This window comes from Centroberyx gerrardi, chromosome 1, assembly GCF_048128805.1.
Source record: "Centroberyx gerrardi isolate f3 chromosome 1, fCenGer3.hap1.cur.20231027, whole genome shotgun sequence".
Classification (NCBI taxonomy): Eukaryota; Metazoa; Chordata; class Actinopteri; order Beryciformes; family Berycidae; genus Centroberyx; species Centroberyx gerrardi.
In genome coordinates, this window is record NC_135997.1 from 4,437,925 (window position 1) to 4,460,751 (window position 22,827).

Below are 22,827 nucleotides of genomic sequence, written 5' to 3' on the forward strand. Positions count from 1 at the left end.
TCTTGCTGTGAGGCGACAACTGAGCAACTGAGCAACTTAGCCACCATGCTGTAACAACTTTACATGACAACACTTACTCTGTAGCCCTAGGACGGCACCAGCTCTCCATAGCATTGCTCACCCTTCTAAACCAAGTGAGAAGGCTGCCGCTGAGTACTGACAAAGGGCCAGCTCCATGCCCTCTCAGCCACTAATAAGGAAAATGTCAAACTGACCTTGGATCAGAGTCTTAGGATGACTTGCCCCTTCTTCAAATCGCAAACCATTTGTCAAGGTTTACTGGAACCACTGTTCACTGGATTCAAACCCATTAATTCTGGCCTTTCCAGCACTAGTGACAATCTGCAGTAAATACTGCTGTCGTCGACTCCAAACTTCAAAGTGCATGGTGGTCAAGCTGAAAACAAGGCTGTTTTTCTTAGTTCCTGAAAAGCTGACATTTAGGAGATATACAGTAAGGTTTTCACAGCAACAATATACAATACTATCTGTCCATTAGTGTATGTAATTACAGTTTGGTGCTGCCTGTTAAAATGCTGTTGGCCCACTACTGATGCTGTTTACATGGGAATTTATTGGACTGAAGATATTTTTTTCACTCTGAAATTCACTGTCTGAGCTTGTCCGCTAAAAATTTGATTTACATGTATTTTGAGGGTGGCAGGCATCTGTCCTGCTGAAGTTTTCCTCAAGCAAGACACTAAAGTCCTACCAGCTACAGAGGCGCCGATGACCTCTGACCCCTGACCTCTCTGTGGAGGAGGGCAAGTGTATAGTGAATTTCCCATGTCACATTACAAGTGAAAAACAATTGTAGTAAAACAGTCTTACATTCTGAGTTGTGATGAGCGAAGAGCATTTTACTGTCCACCTACATACAATACAATATGTGAATATACCAAAGATTAGATGGTCATATTAATTCTGGACTGCATCCTTAAGATTCCCAGTATTCTGACTCACATTAATTCCCACTAGCTGAGCACATCAGTCTTGCCTGAAAACACATTATAAAAGCCAACGATTGTGCATATTGACTTGGTAGTATTTCATCCTCTGGAGTACCTCCACTCAATTGCTTGCACTCTATTTAGTGCATCTATTGACCACTTTAAAGCCCCATTCATGAGAACAGGGTTGTCTGCATGAAATGTGAAGGACACATTCCAATTCAATCTTCAATTTGAGATGATTGTCCTTAAATGAGTCTGGAGCACTAAGCCATCAGTGCGCTGTGCTGGAAGGAAAGTGTATCTCAGCACTTGTGTACCACAGGGAAGAGGGTGGTGAAGATGTATAAATAGCATACTTTTTTGTGTCTGATGTGCTATTTTTCCCTCAAAGACATCAGAGACTTGCAAAGATACAGTATGTACACAGATGCATGTATGTACATGGACATACACACTATACATGGTACATCTATCTATCTATCTATCTATCTATCTATCTATCTATCCACAAACTCTCCATCCATCCCTGATTAATCCCTCGTTCTACCCATCCTCCAGTGCTACCTGTCTTCTCTCTCAGACTCCATATTTTTTTCTTGATCAATCCACCAAAATGTAATATCTCTCTCTCTCTCTCTCTTTCTGGGCTCCACACCAGTAAAGACACACATATATTCAATCATGATCGGTGATTGGCCAGAGCTCCGCAGCTCCACGCTCCACGCCGGTTTCTCTCCGGCCAACATTAGCATGATTATAGGGATTACAGGCAGGACAGCTGAGTTCCTCTGGCCCCACTGCTGTCGGACGGAGCCGTAATGGAGGTTGGCCTTGATTTCCCCATGGATGTATTCCTCCATTACACTGCGAGACAACGGGCCTACAACTGCCATCACCAGCTCTCCTCGCAATTACAACAGCGAGGGAACGGCAGAAGTATAATAGGGGCCTGCAGCCATTCCAAAAGCTTCTCCCGCTTATGAGTCGATTAATAATGCGAAGTTAGCATTCATGCTGGTTAGCTGTAGCGCTGTTTCCTGCTCTTAGCTTCCTGGCTGTCTGAATAAGCTTCACTGAGTCATTATCACTTTCCCAGATAAATATCCCAGACTTCTCTCTCTCTCTCTCTCTCTCTCTCTCTCTCTCTCTCTCTCTCTCTCTGTCTACAGCAGAAGTGTTGATCAAGAGAAGAGGTGCTAACATCTAATGAGCTAACACATTAAGGAGCTAGCAGCCACCAGGCTATTTGTGTGTATGTCTGTAGCGCATGTGGTCTCAAGGTTGGTGTTGGGCCAAGCTTTGCAGCTATAAACTTTCACTAAACACACACACACACACATGCGCACATACACACTCACTGACTCTCTCTCTCTCTCGCACACACAAATTAACAGCGACTAAACTGGAGAGGGGGTCAAAACAATCTGAGCATCTTATATAACAGATAGAAAAGCAATCAGTGGAATCTATATCATTAAATGTTTGTGAACGCAGAGAGCTCAGGTCAGAGGTCAGAGGTCAGAAGTCAGCGGGTCTGGCTCCCTCACCGCTCAGCCAAGCTAAATGACGGCCTTCACGCTCACTGTGTTAATACACTAAGCTCTTACTGGAGTCAAGTTCACATCTTTCTCTCACTTGCATGATGTGTGTCTTGCCTGTAGGATGTGTGTTGGTCATGCAAGCCAAATAGTGCTGAGAGGCTGAAAGTCAGTGAGGTAGTTTTGGGCATAGTTATTGTAGAATAGAATAGAATAGAAATCTGCCCAATATAAAATGCAAACGTGCAATTTTCTGGCACTAATTCAAGACTAAAATGTTGCTGTTCCATTACTCAAACCAAAGAAATAATATTACCAACTAGAATTTAAATTATGGCATTGCTAGGTTCTTTGTCATCATCACCATCATCATCATCATCATCATCATCATCATCATCATCGTCATCACCACCACAATCATCACCTAATTATCACCACCACTACCATTATCACCATCATCATCTTAATCGTCATCATTGTCAATATCATCATCATCTTAATCAGCATCACCATTATAAGCATAGTAATTGGCATCATCATCATCATCATCATCATCATGCAACTTCTTCATATTTATCATTATAATCATCTTTCAGATTTATCTCACTACTTTATCTTCATTGGGTCTTGGGACTCAAACTAGCAACCTTGCAGTTCATTTTCCCACAGCCTCCTGCAAACATTTTACATTTTAAATAATAACTGCTCTCGCTATATTGCCAATGTCATATCTGGCACACAAAGCCTTAGACTTTAAAATAACATGTGCCATTTCACTTATATGGTATTCATAATCAATAATACATGTCGTAAAACATGTTCATATTTATTTTTTTCCCTTCCTCAATGGCAAAAAAGCGAACATTTCCCCGCCTATAGGCTGCACAGCCCGCCGTACCCCGCCGCCTGCGAGTCTCCGTCTCCATTGAGAAAATAGCAGCGGATGAATCAAAGCGTCAAGCCACCAACTGGTTTCACACACAGGCAGATGGACAGGCTGACCAGGTTCTGTTTTGGTGAGGGGGGAATGTCACACACACACACACACACACACACACACACACACTCGTGTCTGTGGGTGTTTTCTCCACCTTGTGCAGAGTGGAGTCCCGTTTTTCCTCTCTGGCTGTGACCTAAAAACTAGTCCAGTGCCGCTGCTGTCTCCTTTCCGTCCGCGCAAAAGACACAACGCGCGGATTATTCTTGTAACCTAAATATGCGCCGACCTACCTACAGCCTCTCTGTAGCAGTGGCGGTAAGAAAACACAATCCCTCAAATGATCGAAAGCACTTTTCAGCAAAAAGAAAAGAAAAGAAAAGAAAAGAAGAAGCAAAGTGTTCCGTATTCAGCCTTCCATAAGTTGAAAGTGAAGGACCGAAAAATGAACAGCTCAGATGAAAACTAAAAGAAAAGTGAACGGGCTTCTTACCTTCCTTTTTTAAGGCATTGAGGAAAGACTTCATTTTCACTCCTTGCTACTCCGCTTGGTGTCACGCTACGTGCATATCAGTGGACTTTTAATAAAGAGGATGGCGGGGTAAAAAAAAGAAAAGAAAAAGAAGAAGCGAGCGCACCCGGAGTTTCCGTTTCAGCACCATGGACAGCGAGGACGGAGCTGAGCGGAGCGGAGCGGAGAGGAGAGGAGCGGAGGAGCAGCGCACATGATCCCGCTCACACCCTCCACTACCACCGTCTCCTGGTAAGCCAGGACGACCCCCCCCCCCCCCACACACACACACACACCTCCCCAACCCCGCCCCTCACACTCCCTTCTTTCTCTCTCTCTCTCTCTCTCTCTCTCTCTCTCTCTCTCTCTCTCGCTGTCTCTCCTGGAATGTCAAATCTTACAGTATAGTCTCAGAAAAAAAAATCCAGTGTTTTATAATTGCTCTATTTCACTCACTTGTTGTGGTTTTCATTGCTTTTATTTCTTTTGGGGTCTGCTTTTATTGGCCTTTGTTCTAATTGTTTTGACTTTTATTGATTTTTATTGGCTTTTTTTGAAAAGTGTTTTATATTAGTAATAGTAGTTGCAGTGGTAGGAGTAGTAGCCTAGTGCTATAGTAGTAGTAGTAACAGCCACTGTAATGTATTAGTTGTAATATTAGTAGTAGTGGTGGTATTACAGACGTGTGGTGGGGTGACGACCCAATCTGAGCTCCTGGTTGGTTTCTGTCCTTAACTCTATAGCTGCTCCTTCATCCTGAGCACTGACCATCCTTTACTTCACCTGCAGAGAAGCAGCAGGACAGGGGGCCTGTTGGACTGAGGACCTCCGGGAGAACATCAGTGGCTTGCAGTTTCAGACGTACTTGCACATGCAGTAGCCAAAGAGAATTTGTCTCATGCTTATGTGTAAGAGAGCTTATGTGTAAGCAATCTGCTATTAAATATCAGATGTCGGCCAGTCCTGTGATCCACGGCCAATATGATGTCTGGCAAAACCTGCAATGAAATTGTATTTCTTTGCACATTTTATTTATTTGTTTATTGTTCAATAATGTTTTTGTACTGATTCTTCATTCAAAGGCCTCATGTATCCCAGAGTTTCCCTGTCATTGAATAGGTGGGTTGAGTCATCCTGCCTTAAAGAGCTGCTGGGAGAATTTCATTAGTGCGGATTTCAATGAATTTTAGTGTCATGTGATCAAAATGTTTCAGAGGCTTTGCCAAGATACAATTCTGGGGGGAAAACCCTGAATACTTGTAATTCTTTGGCATGAAAATGGAAAAAATGAAAGATATTGAATATTGGCACAAAATATCAACGATCAGCAGCTTCAATAGAAAAATATCAGTATCGGCGTTCAAAAACCCATATCAGTTTATCAGCGTTTATCGACATGCTGTTACTAATATATAGTTCTAAGCTGTATTAGTTATGACTTGTATGTTATTTGAAACAAACCTTATGCAATTTGGTGGTTCCTAGAGAGAAATAGTTAGCTGTATAACTAGTTTTATTAATAAAGATATTATTAGACCTTGCCATATTTACTGATTGCCCTTGCCAGTGCTACAGTGACAGTAAGACTTGTTAGCATGGCATAATCCTACTGGCTCATGGGACTGAAAAGCTTCTCAGTTGTCAGTTTGTTACTAAGGATTGTCCTATTTACTTGAACAGTAAAATAATGTTTAACTATAAGAATCCCATCCCGTGTTCCAGGTATAAATCAGAACCTTGGGTGTTTGGAGTTGACTTATTTGCACATGTAAAATTAATAAAACATGGAAAGAAGAGAGGAAAAAATACTGATTGTGCAGATCAAAAAACCCAAGAGACTTACAGTATAAACACATCTCACTTCAAAACAAACAAATGAAAATTAAGATGGCATGCAAAAGTGCAACTGAACAAAAACAAAATGCAAATGTGCACTGCAATGGGCCAAATGCAGACATCAAATGTAAAATGAGAGTATGTTTGCGCCTGTGTGTGTGTGTGTGTGTTTGTGTATGTGTGCGTGTGTGTGTGTGTGTGTGTGCTTGCATGTGTGTGTATTCAATGAGCATGACAGAGAAAGGTTTGTGAGTGTGTGGTGTTACAAGTATCAACTTGTGAGCTCAGCTGTATGCTGTGTAGGGCAAGGGAAGAGATTATAAATAGCATATCTATTTATGAATAAAAATACATGTTTAATATGCATTTATGCTAAAGATAGACCGAATGCTTGCTTGACAAAAGAGTGGTGCCAAGCTGCTGAAAACAGTTATCATAATTGCAGTATAAGAGGGTAAAATCAAAGTGTTAATCTTCATGTCTAATGAACCAAACCTCTTACTTTATTGATGATACCAAGACATTTTATAGCAAAAGAGGTAAATATACTTTTTCCAACTTAAAGTGTCTTCAACCATGACTCGTAAGAATCGAATCAATTAAACTAAGTCGATACGTTCCAAAGGAAAAATGACATTTGTTTTCCAGGATTCCTTGATTTTTTTTGCTGTGAAAATGCCAAAGTTAGATTTGATTGACATTCAAGGATAATTTGTTCAGTTGGAATCATTTGAAGATTTGTTTTGTTACAAGGGAAACAGAAATATAGCAAGTAAAAAGATTTCATTCAAATGCAAAATGCCCGAAAATCTGAATAAACGTTCCCTGTTTTTAATCTTTGTCAAGTGGCGATGATATGAGCAGGACAATACAGTTTGAGTTGAATGATTTGAATGAATTCTGCGGAGTCAACCACCCTCTGCTTCACGTTTGGTGGTTCTTGGCTCCCACATCACCCATTCAAAGCATTTAATATAAACCTCATTGGGTTTTATACTGTACTTCGAGGCATCAGCAACATCTGATGAAGCTCATTCATAAGCAAGCTCTTGAATTAGATGGAGTAGTTTAAACCACTCCTGCCTGGCAGCATAATGAAAATAAAAGAACGTGTTATCAATCTAGCTGTTTCAAAACAAAAAGCACAGTACTTCAAACTAAGTTGAGTTGAACTGGCTGATTAAATTCTCTTAGACAAGCGACATTCCTTAGATGGATGAAGCAGATTTGTTTTGCGATCTAGTTTCCATGGAGGGTTTAGAGTGTAGAACAGCACCTATATGAGGAAGTTAGTTGCATAGGAGAAAGCGAAACCATCATGGCTGAGACTGAAGCTAGGAGGCTGAGGGATTAGTGGCTGATGATGAGGATTTCATATTTGTTTTAGTTTGGTTTCAGGAAGTTACTCTGCATCCAGGATTTGATGTGAGCCACACAGTTGTTGAGAGCAGGGGATATGAAAAAAAAAAAGAGTTTGAATGAACGATGGACCGGTGAGCAGCCTCTTCCAGAAACAAATCCTCGGTGTTGCTAAGCAACTCAGAGGGGGACGGCTCCATACATCATTAAAGCTCCTCTTACACACCAGTGTGCACACCTGCCTGCCGTATGATGTAATGTACATTCACTTCTCTCTCTGTACTTGTTATGCTTACACTTTGTTGTTTGATTTCATGTCCTGCTATGGTGTGAAGCCATCTGTTTACACACTGTCTTGATTGATGAAGGCTTGTTAAAACTCAATCTCTCTTTTTTCTCTCGTTCTTTCTCTCTCTCTCTCTCTCTCTCTCTCTCTCTCTCTCTCTCTCTCCACTACAACTACAAAGCATGCTGGCAGGTTGAGACAAGTTCATTCAAGAGTTGACCCCACTAAGGAGCAACATACCAGATGGCTACATGCAAAGCATATGTTGTCATAAACTATGCAATAATTCAGTGATGAGAGCAGATTTCCCTCACATGTATTTCCATACTGCGCCCAGCCATTTCATCCAAACTGGTCTAACTGGTCTAATATGGCTGTAAAACGCCAGGATTTATTGTTGAGCGCTAGGTTTCACTACATTTGTTAATTTGTCTGTCCATCACATGATATTTCAGACACCTCTGAGTTTGACTAAATGTGGGGAAATGATGCATCTCACTGCACTCAAAAAATACGCTGATTGGCCTTATGGTGGCGCAACAATTACCGCTCAAAACAAGGTGACATATTGATTGGTCGTGAGGGGGACTACATCATTTATGGGAGACAACATGTTTATTGTTGCCTTGCATTTCGGTAGCCTAGACTATTTTCTATCACTATGGAAAATGTAATTTCTAAATTCTAAAATAGTCGCTCATAAAAGAGAGAAACAAGAAATTCATAGAAATTCAGTATACTGTATGTAAGTAACAGACTGTGGGCTTCAGTTCTTTGGCCTGATCATGACGGGCCTCTAAAATAAACCAACAAACTGACAGAGAGCCTGACTCGCGCCACCTGGTGGTGGTTGAAAGGAGTAGCCTGCCAGCCAGGAAAATTCTCCATGTTTGGGTGGTGGATCAGTTGCTGCCTTCGCTCAAATTTGAAACCGCTATTGCAACATCAGGATCATCTAGAACAAATAATTTCCCATAGATCTGCCATGGATTTGCACTAAATTGCACAAATGATGGTGTTAAAGAGTTGATTCTATTGTGTTTTGACACTTTTGGGACACTAGCTGCTATGACAGGTCATTATGTGTGTTCATCATACTACAAAGCAAGGAATCTCTGTCTGTGTGTGTGTCCTTCGCATATCTTGAGAACCGTTCATCCGATCTACTTCACACTTGGCGGGTGTATTGCTGGGGACCCAAGGACGTGCAATGTCGTATTTGGTGCAATTTGGATACGCAACACGTTCAATATTAATAAACTTTGAATAAACAAGCGAACGGCGCTCTTTGCAGCAGCGGGGCGAACGGGCACTGCACTAGTATTTTCAAATCCAACAAACCCTGCTTTTACAGGTTTACATGTGTCACATTTATTACAATGTTATTGTCAAATCGATGGTAATGACTGGTAATGGAAAAAACTCATTGGATTGTTTTGTGTTTTTTGGATTATTTGGGAGGTTTAGCAATGGAAAATCTAAGGCAGCAGAGAGGAGAAACACATTGTTCCTGATGAAAATGTCATGTCATATCCCGTCTGTTTGAATTATATTGTGCTATTAATCATACATATTTGAAACATGCAGAATGGTTGGAAGAACACATACAGGTCAGTATATACACACAAACACAACCATGAAGGAATGCACTAGAAAGAGCACATAATACACACACACACATACACACACACACACACGCACACCAACCACTGGCAGAACAAGCCATGTCCATCAATATCTAAGCAATTTTCAGCTGCTAGTACAAACCATTTCCGTCAGTGAAAGCAGCTCGTCCCGCTGGCAGGTATTCACTTCGTCTAACGGTTGAATCCAATCATGTCAACCATCAATACTGCAGAGTAATTTAGATGTGCGTCATTTCCCCCAATGTTTCCCTCCAGGAACACGAAGCTACATAAAGGATAATAAGAGCCGCATGGTTATTTTTCAACTCTTGTGCAGCAGTCTTATATCTTGATATAATTTACGTTGCATGATGACAAAAAACTTGCGACTTGCTACAACAGCTGAAGTTATGAAAACCTACTGACACAGTGCAACATATTGATTGAAAAAAAGCATCAGTGTCAGTGCGAATAAAGCCTCCCGTTCTTGCTGATGTAGAAAGCGGGAGCATCTACTTGCCCTCCTTCCTGGAAATGCCACTGGCAGATTTGGCACAATAAAGACAGAGAGCATGAATATAATGCCTTTCCGCTGCCTACATTTACATAGAAGAGACGCTTCCAAACAATGTTTTAGGCGGGCGAACGTTTCATCACAATAAGCAAATTAATTGTGGGCCTACGTTTCTACTTTCATTGAGAAAAGCTGAGAGCGGTGACTATCTATTACAGCGAGAGGCTTTATCTCTCTGCTCATTGGTTGATTTACAGGTAATCACTTTATTGCATTGAGTGTTTTTAACAAAGCCGCCTGTCCTCAAATTAAAGGAAAATTCCACCCTATACTCTTACCGTATTATATTACATAATTATAGTATTGCTGATAACACTGTTATATATTAGTTTAATTATTAGTCTACTAGTCATCTTTACTAGGAAATGTCCCCCCTCTGGTACTCTCACACTGTTAGATATCATAAGTAATGAAGACTGTAATGTTCAATGCATTCCAGGAGTTACTTTGTGATGAAGTGCTGTAATTTACTTTTCCGGTGCACCCACTATTCCTCAACCTGACTCGTCCTCTTTCTACCTCAGTTATAGCGATTTCCTACATTTACCAGAATGCATTTCAACAACCCCCACAGAACGTGCCTTAACTTGTTACATTCAGTATGTGTAGGTGGAGAGAGCGATAGCGATATAGATAGTGATGTAGATCATTTTTCCAGTCGAGAAAAAGTCAAGCCCCTTACTCAAAACACAACATGTCTTGTGGCTGCATTGCATTCTAGTCTATTTTCCACTACTGTTGGTGGAGAAATTGGTCTCTCTCCTCTTCCACGATGGATTTCTCCCTGTGTGATTGTTGAACGTCGGTGCAAAATCTAGAAAGAAGCCCTCGCTCTTTGATTCTGAGGGACTGACACCAAAACATGACGTTGATGTTTTTGAAAATTTGAAACATTTTCTGCTATCAAACCGCATTGTAGCTGCACTGGAAATATCTTGATGTGACATCACATTGTCTACATTTGGCCAGTTATCCGTAGAAATAAGAAAAATACACCAACAATTAACAAAATAGGCCCAGAAAAGCAAGGTCCATCACCAATGACAGTTTTTTTCAATGGTGTTAAAGTGCTTTAGGGTGGATTTTTCTTTTAAGGCATTCTCCACTTTGCCTTGAATATGACTGAGATGATAAGTTGCCTTTACTAAGACATCAGATCTTGCGTGTACATGCAAGCCTGCTCCTATTTATGTGTGTTTATGCATGTGTGTATGTGTGTGTCAGAGAGAGACACACACACTCTTTCTACATTTAGATCTCCAGTATCTGCCAGCCGAAGCCTAATCTGTTAGACACTTACAACAGTGCAGACTGGAGCCGTACAGGAGCGGCTTGGACAGGCCTCAACTACATAATCTGCTGCCAAAACCAATCAAAGCCTGCTTGAGAGTTCAGGAGGTACAGAGGAGAACGAGCCAAACCCAAAAACAGTGAAATTGTTGCAGAGTGAAAGCAAGAGAGAGAGAGAGATGGAGAGAGTAAGCGAGAGAGGAGTTGTGAGTGAATGTAAATGCCAAATGTTTTCCTGATTATCTGATTCTCCCAGTGTTACTGTAGACATTTCGGCTCCCGCCGCCCAGACAGAGGTGTTAGTTTCAAGTGATTCCCTGGTAGCGATGTCAAGTGCAGGATTGTCTGCTGTGCTGTGCTTACCGAGGCGTAACCATCACTGACACCGAAGAGTCGAGCGGAGAAAGCACAAGGCCTAACTGTCTCTCAGGTATTTCTACACTGTGGATTTGATGATAGCACACTGCGGGGGACAAAGAGGCATTTCTGTGACATCTGAAATGAAGAAAATTGCTTTTACTGTGCTTTTGAGCATCTCGCTATGTTGTCGTGTGAAAACCTTGCCACTCTTGCGATTTTGATGTTTTTCATGTCAGTAGAAGGATTGCATGCTCCTCTATGGGTTGAGGAAATTCTCTAAACCCTTTTAAAACCATTGGGGGTACACTCAAAAATGCATAGTCATCAACCTAAAAACTAGGCTATTTTATTTAGTTCCTGAAAAGTTGACATTTTGGAGATTTTGCATTTCGATTTTGGAGTTTTCACAGCGATGATATGTATGCAAAGTGGATGTGGTGGAGGGTAAACACACCTAAACTCAGTTTACCCCAGTTATATTGTTATTTATAAAATGTACCCACATTTTTTAGGCTGACATAAATCATTATGATGTAAATTTAGAGCATACATCTTACTAAGTAGGGTGAAACTGATGTGAGATGTAAAGATAGGGGGAAAAAGCATAAACAAATGCTTTTTTCTGAAGTATCATTGTATTTTTTTTGTATATTGGTGGTTGCTGATCACCAACCACCCACTTTTTTATTTACCACAACATCACTGTGTCTGCATAGAAGTGAGTATACACAGAGACCCTGAAGCCGAAATATTTCCATCGGCTATGCAAGATTTTTCTCCGGCTGACAGGTAGATGTCTGTTTTCCTGCAGTGGAGACTCTGGTTTGTGTCGCCCAGCTCAGTATTTTTTTGAGGTTTTTTTGGAGGGGATTTTAAAAAGTAATTTTTCTGGGCTCATACAGGGATTGACTTGTGCTCAGCTCTGGTTTAGAAGGGGCTACAACTTCACAAAAGCATATTAAGAGAGCATCCTCTATCTGGAAAGACTAACTGGGAATGGATGGCTGTGAGAGAGTATAAGGTGTGCATGTGAGCGCTTTGTGTGTGTGTGTGAGGGTGTGTGCTTTTTTGTGTGTATTATGTTTGTAAGAGTTTGTGAGTGTGTGTTTGGGCAATACACACCGTGTCGGATTATCACACTCTGGCAGTGGGTGGTCTAATACACCCATCTGCCAATCATTCTTACTCAGGCTTAATGCTGTATGGAGAGGAAAAATGCAACAGATCCTCCTATCTGCCAAAGACACTCACCAAACACTCATTGTGTGTGTGTCTATGTGTATGTGTATGTGTGTGTGAGTGTGTGTGTGTATCTGTTTTCCTCTCACTTTGTCTGTTTTGTTCTCTTTTGTTTTATCTCTTTTTAGAGTGAGGGTCAATTTGATGGAGACAAAGAAGTTTTTTTTTAACTGTCACAAACAACACATTTTGCCATTAACAGATTGTGCTGCATTAGTTGATTTACTGCTTGTGTACACAGCAAAAAAATAATCACAACAATGTTACATCATCATGGAGGGGAAAACTAAACTAAACTAATAAATTAAGGGCTGGTTGCTCAAACACGGATTAAGCCTAGCACTAGACTAAGATTTCATTTTCAAAGGAGATTTCCACTAGTGTTGAGGAAGAAATGGAAAAGTACCGATACTAAGCAACAATCCTATAGGCTCACTTAATATGTAACCTTTGACCCATATTTACTCCCTCAACTCAAGAAAACTGAATCTGCTTCACCATTATAAGATTAAGTAACATCTTGTGTGTTTCTGTAAGCTTGGAATGGGCAAATGCCCAAATCTCATAGAAAACACTGACCAAGTGGCCTTGACAAAATAATAACTTGTTGTCTTCTAGAAGAAGGTTTTCACCTCTTATTACGCATCTCTTTAAAGTGCTAGAACTATAATTATAATTGGTTGCTCTGTCTTGTTCATATGACCTTATACTTTTTGACTAATTGCTTTATTATATTCTATCTGTATTAACACAATTATGAATATTCAACACTATAAAACTCTGAGTAATCATCCAGATTTTGAGCTCCTTGCCTCCCAACCTGCAGATTGAATAAACTGTCAAACTGCCACTCTCTCGTCCGGACTTTTCTTCCCCAGTGTAAAGTTTTTAGTTCAGGACGAGGCTTTATCCATGTCAGAGCAACCAGCCTCAAAAGTGTGAGAGCTGAAAAAAAGTGCTGCACACATGTAGTTATCCTTTATGCAGCCAACTAATTATCACGCTAAAACAGCAGGATGAAAAGCAGGCTTGTCAAAAAACAACATTTTGTCATTTTTGTGATTGACATAACTGTCTGTTTTCGGAGTAGCAGTGGTTACCTGCCAATCACGGCTGGCCTGCGGGTGGGATGAGCAGCCTGTAGGCCTGCAGCATGATGCACCGGCAGCTGGGAAGTGATTAGCTATGTGCTGAGAACAGTGAAAACACAGCCAGGCTCATATGACACAGGGAGACAAATTCAATCAAATGTGTGTGTGTGCCTCTGTGTTGTGTGTGTGTGTGTGTGTGTGTGCCTCTGTAACTACATCATAACACGTCCCCATGCACTTCCCTCTGAATGTTCAGCTATTACCTATATAGGTCACACACACACACACACACACACTCACACACATTATTGCGTGAGGAACTTCAGGCTGTGTAAGTGGGTGCCGTTGCCCTTCGAGAAGCTGTCCCATCTCCTCTATTCATAAGCCACTATTCACATTGTGTCCTACTTCACGCCCAACAGCTTTGTCCGCCTTTCTCCCTGCGCAAGAGTCCATGCAGAAATTATGGCAAAACTGAATATCACACTCATAGATAATCTACTGTATTCCAGCTCTCTCTCTCTCTCTCTCTCTCTCTCTCTCTCTCTCTCTGGGTGAGAATAAACTCAGAGCATGCAGATTCAATAACTGGCTGATTGATTAAGAGCTTACAAACCTCAGAATAATATTATCATATTGAGACGATATTATGTACAGTGGTGGTCATTGTTGTTCCTCATCATGCAGTTAACATACTAATGGTATGTTAATACTGTGGTGGTCATTACTGTACAGTACAATTGAACAGACAGATTATTCCTGGCACCTTCTGTTGATTGAAAAGAAAACAAAATTTGAATTTTATAATTTGAATAGTTTCCCCCGTGGGCAGAGCTGTGGTGCGGCAGGTAAACAGACACATCTGATCCAAGACCTACCTGCATATTGACTTTGACTTGTATTGACTTTATATTTTAGTCCACATACAATCTTATTCATTAGTATTCTTATGCACAGTATACAGTAAGAATATTCTGTATCGGTGGCTAAATCTGTTGGCTTTATGTAATACAATAATTAGTAACTGTTTGGACATGATTTTCTTATGATGGCTGTGGATTATGGATTGTTGCCCAATGTACTGAAAAAAACAATGACGTGATAAAATAACAGATTTGAGGAGTTTAACAGTTACATCATCAGGCGAGAGAGAGAGAGAGAAACCGTGAGAAAGAAAGAGTCACAGGGCTAATGCTCTTTAGAATATAACACGCACACACACACACACACACACACACACACACACACACACACACACACACGCACGCACACACACACACGCAAAATAAGTCACCATGATCTTTGCTCAGTAGATGATCTACATGCAGACGCAATAAAGCTGCACAGTCAACAAGAGGCAAAACACAGCACAAGCTGTTTCAGGAAAAAGGGGATGGGCTGGGTCGATGTGTGTGTGTGTGTGTGTGTGTGTGTGTGTGTCAAGGAGCTGGGGATGAGGGTTGGAGGAAACGAGGGGGGGGGGGGGGGGCACCCACCTCTCTCTGCCCTGCAGCAGGCTGAACCCATGGTGGCCAGACGAAAATCCAGACGGAAAGATGTCCCATCCCAAAATCCACACTACTATGAGCCCACAGACAGAGAGACAGAGAGAGAGAGAGAGAGAGAGAGAGAGAGAGAGAGAGAGAGAGAGAGAGAGAGAGAGAGAGAGAGAGAGAGAGGAGAGAAAGAGAGGGATGCTACCTGCAGCTACCTGAGCACCTTTGAATCTGGCTAATCCGGACGGTACATGACAATATCCCATTGGAGCTCCAAGGGTCAATATTGGTGTGGTGGTGGGGTGAGGTGTGGGTGAGGTGTGGGTGAGGTGTGTGTGGGGGGGTGGGGGTGGGTGGGCGTGGGCGGCGGTTGGGCACAGCAGATGTCGGTGGCGGCGAGGCCGTGTCGGTGTAATCCCACGTTTCATTTAGCCCTCGGCCGGTCGGCGGCGTGCGAGGCGGCCGGCGGTGGGCGGCGGCCGGGAGAGAGGGCAACAATTGCAGGATTACATCTTTAGATTAGATTAGATTTCTTTCTCTCTTTATTTATTTCCCTCTCCTCCCTCATCTTTCTCTATCCTGCTTTATATATTTATTTGCTTGTTCATCTTTTCTCATTTTCTCTAAGGCCCTGTAATCCCTAAGCTATCTCCGCGCTCCACAAACTACTTTAAAGGCCTCAGTCAGTGTTGGAGTGAAGCGCTGCCTGTGGAGCCAAGATCGCCTCACCGCACTTTATGTTCATTTCATTGGATTGAACACATTATTTACTCTTAGTGTACAGTAATTGACGGGGCTCTTGATACAAGGTCTTACAGCTAAGTGTGAGTTTAAAATGTATGTTGAAGCCGTAAAGATTTGTGGTTGTTTGATTGGCTTGGAAACACTGGATCAATATGTTACTCTATCGGGTTTTAGGTGGGATCTGAAAGAGACTGTTCCCATCGTCGATCTTCCTGTCAGGAATCTATAAATACCTGGTAGTGATATCCCCCCAAGAAAATACGGAGTTGGTTTAAACCTAAATGTAAGCAAGTAAGTAACTTAGCAACCAAGCAAATACATAGTAGGATGAACAAATATATATAAAAATGTGTTTTTTATATTTGTGAGTTTGTGAGAAATTAATGAATTATTAGTTGAAGTGACTACTGAGTCATTCTTTGCCTCTCGCCTCTCTCTCTCTCTCTCAAATACACACACACACGGATGCACGCACACACACACACACACACACACACACACACACACACACACACGCACACACACACACACACACACGCACACACACACACACACACACACAGCAGATACAGAATGAAATAGCTGCAGTTCTCAGCTGCTGTCTCCCAGTCCAAATGTCTCTGCCCACTTATCCACCTGGCAACTTTAATAATCGATATATTTAGCAATGTATGAAGTCACTAATACAAGATTAATGGCAAAATTCACCAGTTCCTGAAAGGTTTTGGATGACATTTTGGAGCTATGAGTTATTTTCCAACCCCTAACAATAAAACCAGTCTCAAAATATTTGCATGGTTGTAAACGGGACAGTGACTTGTCAGTTCTCAAGCTTTACTGTGTAATCCTTACGTCATACAAGAGTACTGCATGCATTTTTCAACGATTAAATAAACACAATCAATAGATGAATCAGTGAATCCATCAATCAGCTCAGTCAAATCCCTCAACGCAGCAGGAAACCCATCCAACGAGAACACCACACCTCTGAAAAACCAGTCAATCAGCAGAAACCCATGCAGCCATGTTGGAAAGCCTCCGCCGGCCGAGGCATTGATCATTTCTCCCGGCCTAATCGGCCCGGGATCGTCCGAGTGTAAACATAAACTTTCATCCTCTTGGCAGGGCTTTCATAATCCTGCGGGGGGGATTACACCGGGAGGTCATTTAGGAGGATCAACCCATGGGAGATTTGAAATGTATCCCGAGGGCGATTCAGGAAAACGCTCAGTGGTCTGGGGAAGATGAGGGGATGGATGGATGGATGGAGGAGAGGAAGAGAGGAGAGGCAGCACCGTGACTCACCTACGTCTGTCTCTTTGTGGTTCTTTATGAGTTCGGCGAGCTCAAAGTTCCCAGCAATGATGGCGACCTGGACCGAGAGAGAGAGAGAGAGAGACAGAGAGAGAGAGGAACAGAGGGGGAGAGAGAAACAATTTATATTCCAGTTAGAGTGCCACGGCTCCAGGCTGCAAGGGGTGTGAAAAGTAAGAAACTAATGATGATCTTTTCTGCCATAATTGATAAAAATGCATAATGTTACGATGTGAAATTCCCTCTGATTCCTGTGCTGCGGGGAGCGAGCAGCAGTGCAACGCATGTGTATGATTGAATCATACAGGCCGCAGCAATCTCAACAGGATTCCTTCAAGTTCCAATCTACATGGCTTTAAAAACCATCTGTAGCCGGTAATCTAGTAATCTATGACACACACTCACACACTCACTCACTCACTCACACGTGTACATGTCAAGATACACGCATGAACATGAGACACACAACGGCGCGCACACAGCACACACGTGCAGAGGCACATGTGCAGGGTGAAGGAATAAAGAAAGGAGAGAGAGAGAGAGAGAGAGAGAGAGAGAGAGAGAGAGAGAGAGGAGGTGAAGCTCCCTCGTCCTCTGGTTCATCCAGAAAAAAATAATGCATTTGCATATGTGTTTCCAATTAACATGCTCATGGACGCAGATTATTCTATTCTCACTTTTCTCTCTCTCTCTCTCTCTCTCTCTCTCTCTCCAATGCTGAGAAAGATGAAATTGTCAATCATCCACTGAATTCAACAATAAATCCACTGGATTATTCATTTGGAAAAAAAAAAAATCCCCAGTGCAGGATGAATTTTTAAAACATTGAGACAGAGATGTGTGTTTGATACAATGACATGCTCTCTCTCTCTCTTTCTCTCTCTCTCTCTTCATCTGATACTATTTTGTGCTTAATCAGACTGTACAATGTTGAAGTTGATCCCATTAAATGTTTATTAATTCATGCAGCGGTTTTTCATTGAACCTCAGCAATTTCAATCTGATAACTGGTGGGGGAAAATTAAATGAATAAATGTCTGAGTAGATTAATTTTAGTCATCTAGGTAGTAAGACGTCCAAAAAAACTGGATAAGAAGAGTTGAAGACGTTTCACCACTCATCTGACTGATGAAGTGATGAAGTATGAACTGATGAATCAGCTCAGATGAGTGGTGAATTTTGTCTTCAGCTCTTCAATTTCGTTTTGAATTTAGTTTTTATATGTTTTTGAAACATAAATACATAAACATAATATGTATTTTTAAATAAATATGCATATGTTTTTTTTTTTTTTTTTTTAATTCTGGGATTTTAACTCAGGTGGACAGCTGGAATAATTCTTCAGTCTCAGCTGGAATTCCTCAGCTGGAATAATTCCTGACCCACAGTCTGTTTCGTCCTGCGCTCAGTGTGTCAGTCCATCATTGTCTAACTCTCTTTGAATGTGTCAGCACCAATAAACCGGGTCAAACTCTTGCTCTACTTCAAGTGATTCTGATTCAGGTTGTGGTTCTGATTTGCTGACCACTGTACACAAAAGCGGTGTGTTCTCTTTGCGTCCACCAGGGGGCAGTGAAAGGACTTCCTGTGGTGGCCGAAAAAGGCGTTACTGACCCAGATCAGGTTGCCTCGTGTTGCTTACAGCAGTTTATATTGGAACTGAGCCTGGAGGCTGATGCAGGGCTTCCAGTAAACTGCAAGTCAGGACCGTCCAGGTAGAATAAGGCAGGGGAAGGAATTTTCACTGATGTATAACACACACACACACACACACACACACACACACACAGACATCACACCTCAAGGGAAACTCAGCATCATCAGGTAAGTGTGCCTGCTCTGATTCCAGAAGAACAAATATTCAGGAGAGAAAGAGAGAGAGAGAAAAGAGAGAAACAGAGGGAGAGAGAAAGAGAGAGCGAGAGAGAGAGAGAAACAGACAGAAACTGAGCGAGAGAGAGAGGGAGAGAGAGAAAGAGAAACAGAGCAAGGACAGCAGGTGTGTGTTATTAAGGCAAACTTGGCTGGAGTATTAATACTGTGCCCCCTCCCTCCAAAGTACACCCTTTCCAGTTATGAATAAAACCAAGACATTTCTGGGCAAAACCACTTGGGATTCTCTAACAGGGAAGTTTTTCCTCCGCTACAGATCCTCCTGCCGTATGCCAAATTACTAACTGCATTAATATACAGTATATTTCAGATCTTTTTCCTGAAAAATCCCTTACTTTGAATTAAAATGTGAGTAAATAAACATCTTGCGCTCCTAAGTGGCAGCGAATGCTTCCTGCTGTGAGAGAGATGGGGGAAGGGGAGATCTCCTTCATGATCAATGCTAGCTGGATCTCCCACTCATAATGAGGATCTCCCGTAGCACGCGCACACGCCATGATGTGTGACAAATCTGTGACAAGCAATTCTCTGGAGGAGCCGTGATCTCAGCGCAGGATTAGCTGATGGGACGGAGCAACACAAAAAGTGATAGAGTGACAGGTGAAGTCCCCATTTTCACCGCGACCTAAAAACCCGTCGTCGCAAACCAATTGGTAAATTGGTAACGATTTTAAACATCTGTCTGTCAGCATCACCAGCACTGCACTGAACTTTTGCACATCCCCTAAACATGCGCTCTGCACTCTGAAACTGTCGGACACCAATAAAAAGATGGCTTTTCTAACTATAACCCTGAAATCACTTTCACATTACGATGCTACAACAGGACATGGAAGACACTCAAGAAGTTCTAGCCTGGATTTGTGGCAGCAAAACAGCAGGTGAAGTGACCTTTGGAATATCACACATACTCTGTCCCATTGGTTTTAATTTAAAGTCCCCATGAAATGAACTCCCATTACTTTCACTTCCGGGAAAGCAGAGTATTAATGGTGACATCATGCTGCACTAGTAGGCGTAAATATAAATTCCAAACAATGAAACCATCATAGATTTTTTAACAATCCGGCCCTTCCATTACTCCCATAAAATAAAACAGCCTTTCTGACACTTTTACATTTACACTTTTGAATGTCATCAATTAAGGAAGTAAAGATGCCATTTCATGGGGTCTTTAAACTCTGCTATAGCCAAGTAAATGAAATTGAAATTGCCTTCTGATTTCAATACAGAAGTACTTCAACATGTGTGACCGATGGCTGTATTTCACCTCAAGTTTGTGTCAACACAGTGAAACGACTATTTCTACGCTGAAAACCATCAAAAACAACACAAAATGTTTGACGGAGCTTTGGCCAAACCAGCCTGATTTCCACCTCTGGACCTCTGGACTATTTTGGCATGTGTGACTGATGGTTATATTTGGCATCAGTATGTGTCAATATAGTGAAACTTACTACACTTATATCCCTCAAACCCGTCTGTAATAGTGATGCAGCGGTCTGCAGTGAGGGGAAAGTGTCTCTCACTAAACAGCAGTGGACAGGAGGCACCGTGTGCCACATGGAGTCACTGGCAGGCAGTGAGGAATCCACTGAAGCAGAGACCCGTGGCTTTGGGCTGAGGATTTTAATCAAGCATTTCAGTGGCAGCGCCTGCACAACGTCCAATCCCATTATTTCACTTGATGCCACAGCGCCTCTCTGCACTGATTTTGTGGTGGCCCAATTGTGCTTTTCCTCCCCCCCCCCCCCCCTAAAAGTAGAGTGGGCAGTCTGCTCCCCTTGGCATTTTTTATGTTTTTTTTTTTTTTTTTTGTAAATGGAGACAGTAGGTAGGGAGTTAGGGAAGACACAGTGGAGATGGTTCTTGTGAGATTTGATCCCAGGCCAGCAGGGGAATATGTGGGACAGGTGGAGGCAGAGGGCGCAGTTTAGACGCTCTTTTGCATCCCTCCCTGTTTTATTTAAATTGGTAACCAATAAGCCAGAGGAAATACAGTCCCAATTTAATCCCTGTAATCATTTTCACCCCCCCTCCTCCACACACACACACACACACCCGCACCGCCACCCCCACATCCATCCTTTTTTTTCCGTTCTCCCGTGGTTGTCATGGAGACATATGGTTGCGTATAGCACAGCGAGGGGGATGGGAAAGGGGTGGAGGGGCGTCATGTGGAACATCAGCAGGGGCAACAAGTCTTCCAGATCAAAACCAAAAGGGATGAGGGCAGAAGAGAGGGGAGATAAGAAGAAAGAGAGGAGGGGATGAAGATAAATTGATCACAGAGCAACAAAGAGCGGGAAGTGAACGACAAGAAGAAGAACGGACAGTCACGGTCCTTGCTGAGGCCTTGAGGCTCGGTGTTTTGAAGTTGCAAGGTGGCGAGCCAGCTATCAACTATAGCAGGACCTTGGAAACCCGAAAACCCTCAAGAATGGAGGTTGCTCAAATCAGTGAAATCTTGTTTAAAATACTAAAAATACATCTTCAAAAATGAATGCAAACATTTTAAAACATGTTTCTGAACCCTTTCCAACACATGCTGCTGCTGCTGCTGCTGCTGCTGCTGCTGCTCAGCCCTAATGTGCAGCTGGCAGGTTTGTGATCACATGTATCAGCAAGGAAATTCCAGCAATTACGCACATTTAAGAGAATGTTAATTAGCATCATTGTGTTTTCCTTCGTTATGCCCATTCAGCTGGTCAGGTTGGAGTGAAGTTGCACTGCAACTGTTGCTATGTTGCCATAAAAAACTCATCCGTGCACTGGGAGTTTATCTGAACCAGGTTCAAACTCGAATGCTGCACATTGCATGTCGTGACTCTTGAATGTTTACAGAACTATTTCTACACTGAAAACAATAAAAAAAAAAAAAATGACACAAAATGTTTGCTAGAGCTTTGGCAGAACCAGCCTGATATTCAGCATGGACCTCTGGAGCACTTTGAAATGTGTTACTGATGGCTGTGTTTTGCCTCGTAAGAGTATGAGGCTTAGAAATAGATAGAGAATAAGAAGGCGGGAGGGAAAGAGATGGAAAGCAGGACTGACTTATGTGCCAAGGGCGATGGAGAGAGGGAGAGGAAGTGTGGCGGGCAAGGAGGGGAGAGAATGAAGGGGGGAGGGGAGGAAGAAGAATAGAGACAAGGAATGTAATGAGAGCTGGAGAGAGAAATTAGATTAGGAGAATGGTATGGAAGAATGTGTAGAGGAAATAGAAAGAACGTGGGGGAAGAAAATGGTGTGAAAGAAAGAGAGAGGGCTAGGCAAAAGAAACGAGGTATTGTGCTGCGGATGAAAAGCTCAGCGCAGCACAGAGGTTAGACCAGAGAGATGCAAATACTGTATGAGGGGAAGAAAGAGGAAGGAAGAGTGAGAGGAACTGGAGAGGATGTGAATGAACAATTGAAGGGGGGGGGGGGGGGGAGAGAGGAGGGGAGGGGAGGAGCGGTGGGGGGGGGGGGGGGGGGGGGGGGGGGGGGTTATAAAGAAAATGAATTTTATCTCTTGAAAGCCCTCTATCCAGAGAATGGGGCAGCCACAGAGGATGATGGGAGATTGGGAGATTTCTCAGCTTCAGCTAGGCTCTAAATCATGATTTTTTTGTGTGTGTGTGTGCAGCAACGCTTATCAGGCTAAGCCGTAGTACACACACACACTCACACACACACGCACAGACACTGAACTGACACTTGATATCATCAAATGGCATGGCCACACGCCCACACACACTGCCCCAATTAAGAGCACACACAGCGGACAGTGTAAGCGTGCG

General features: G+C 42.4%; 1 protein-coding gene across 1 annotated transcript in view; it reads right to left on the minus strand.

Annotated features, from left to right (window-relative positions):
- The window catches only part of shank2a (SH3 and multiple ankyrin repeat domains 2a), a 122,023-nt gene that overhangs the window by 70,831 nt on the left and 28,365 nt on the right, over positions 1 to 22,827 (minus strand). The window contains exon 9 of the mRNA XM_071913996.2: positions 17,145 to 17,211. Coding sequence (XP_071770097.2) covers positions 17,145 to 17,211 — 67 coding nt within the window. The remainder of the gene's footprint in view (positions 1 to 17,144; positions 17,212 to 22,827) is intronic.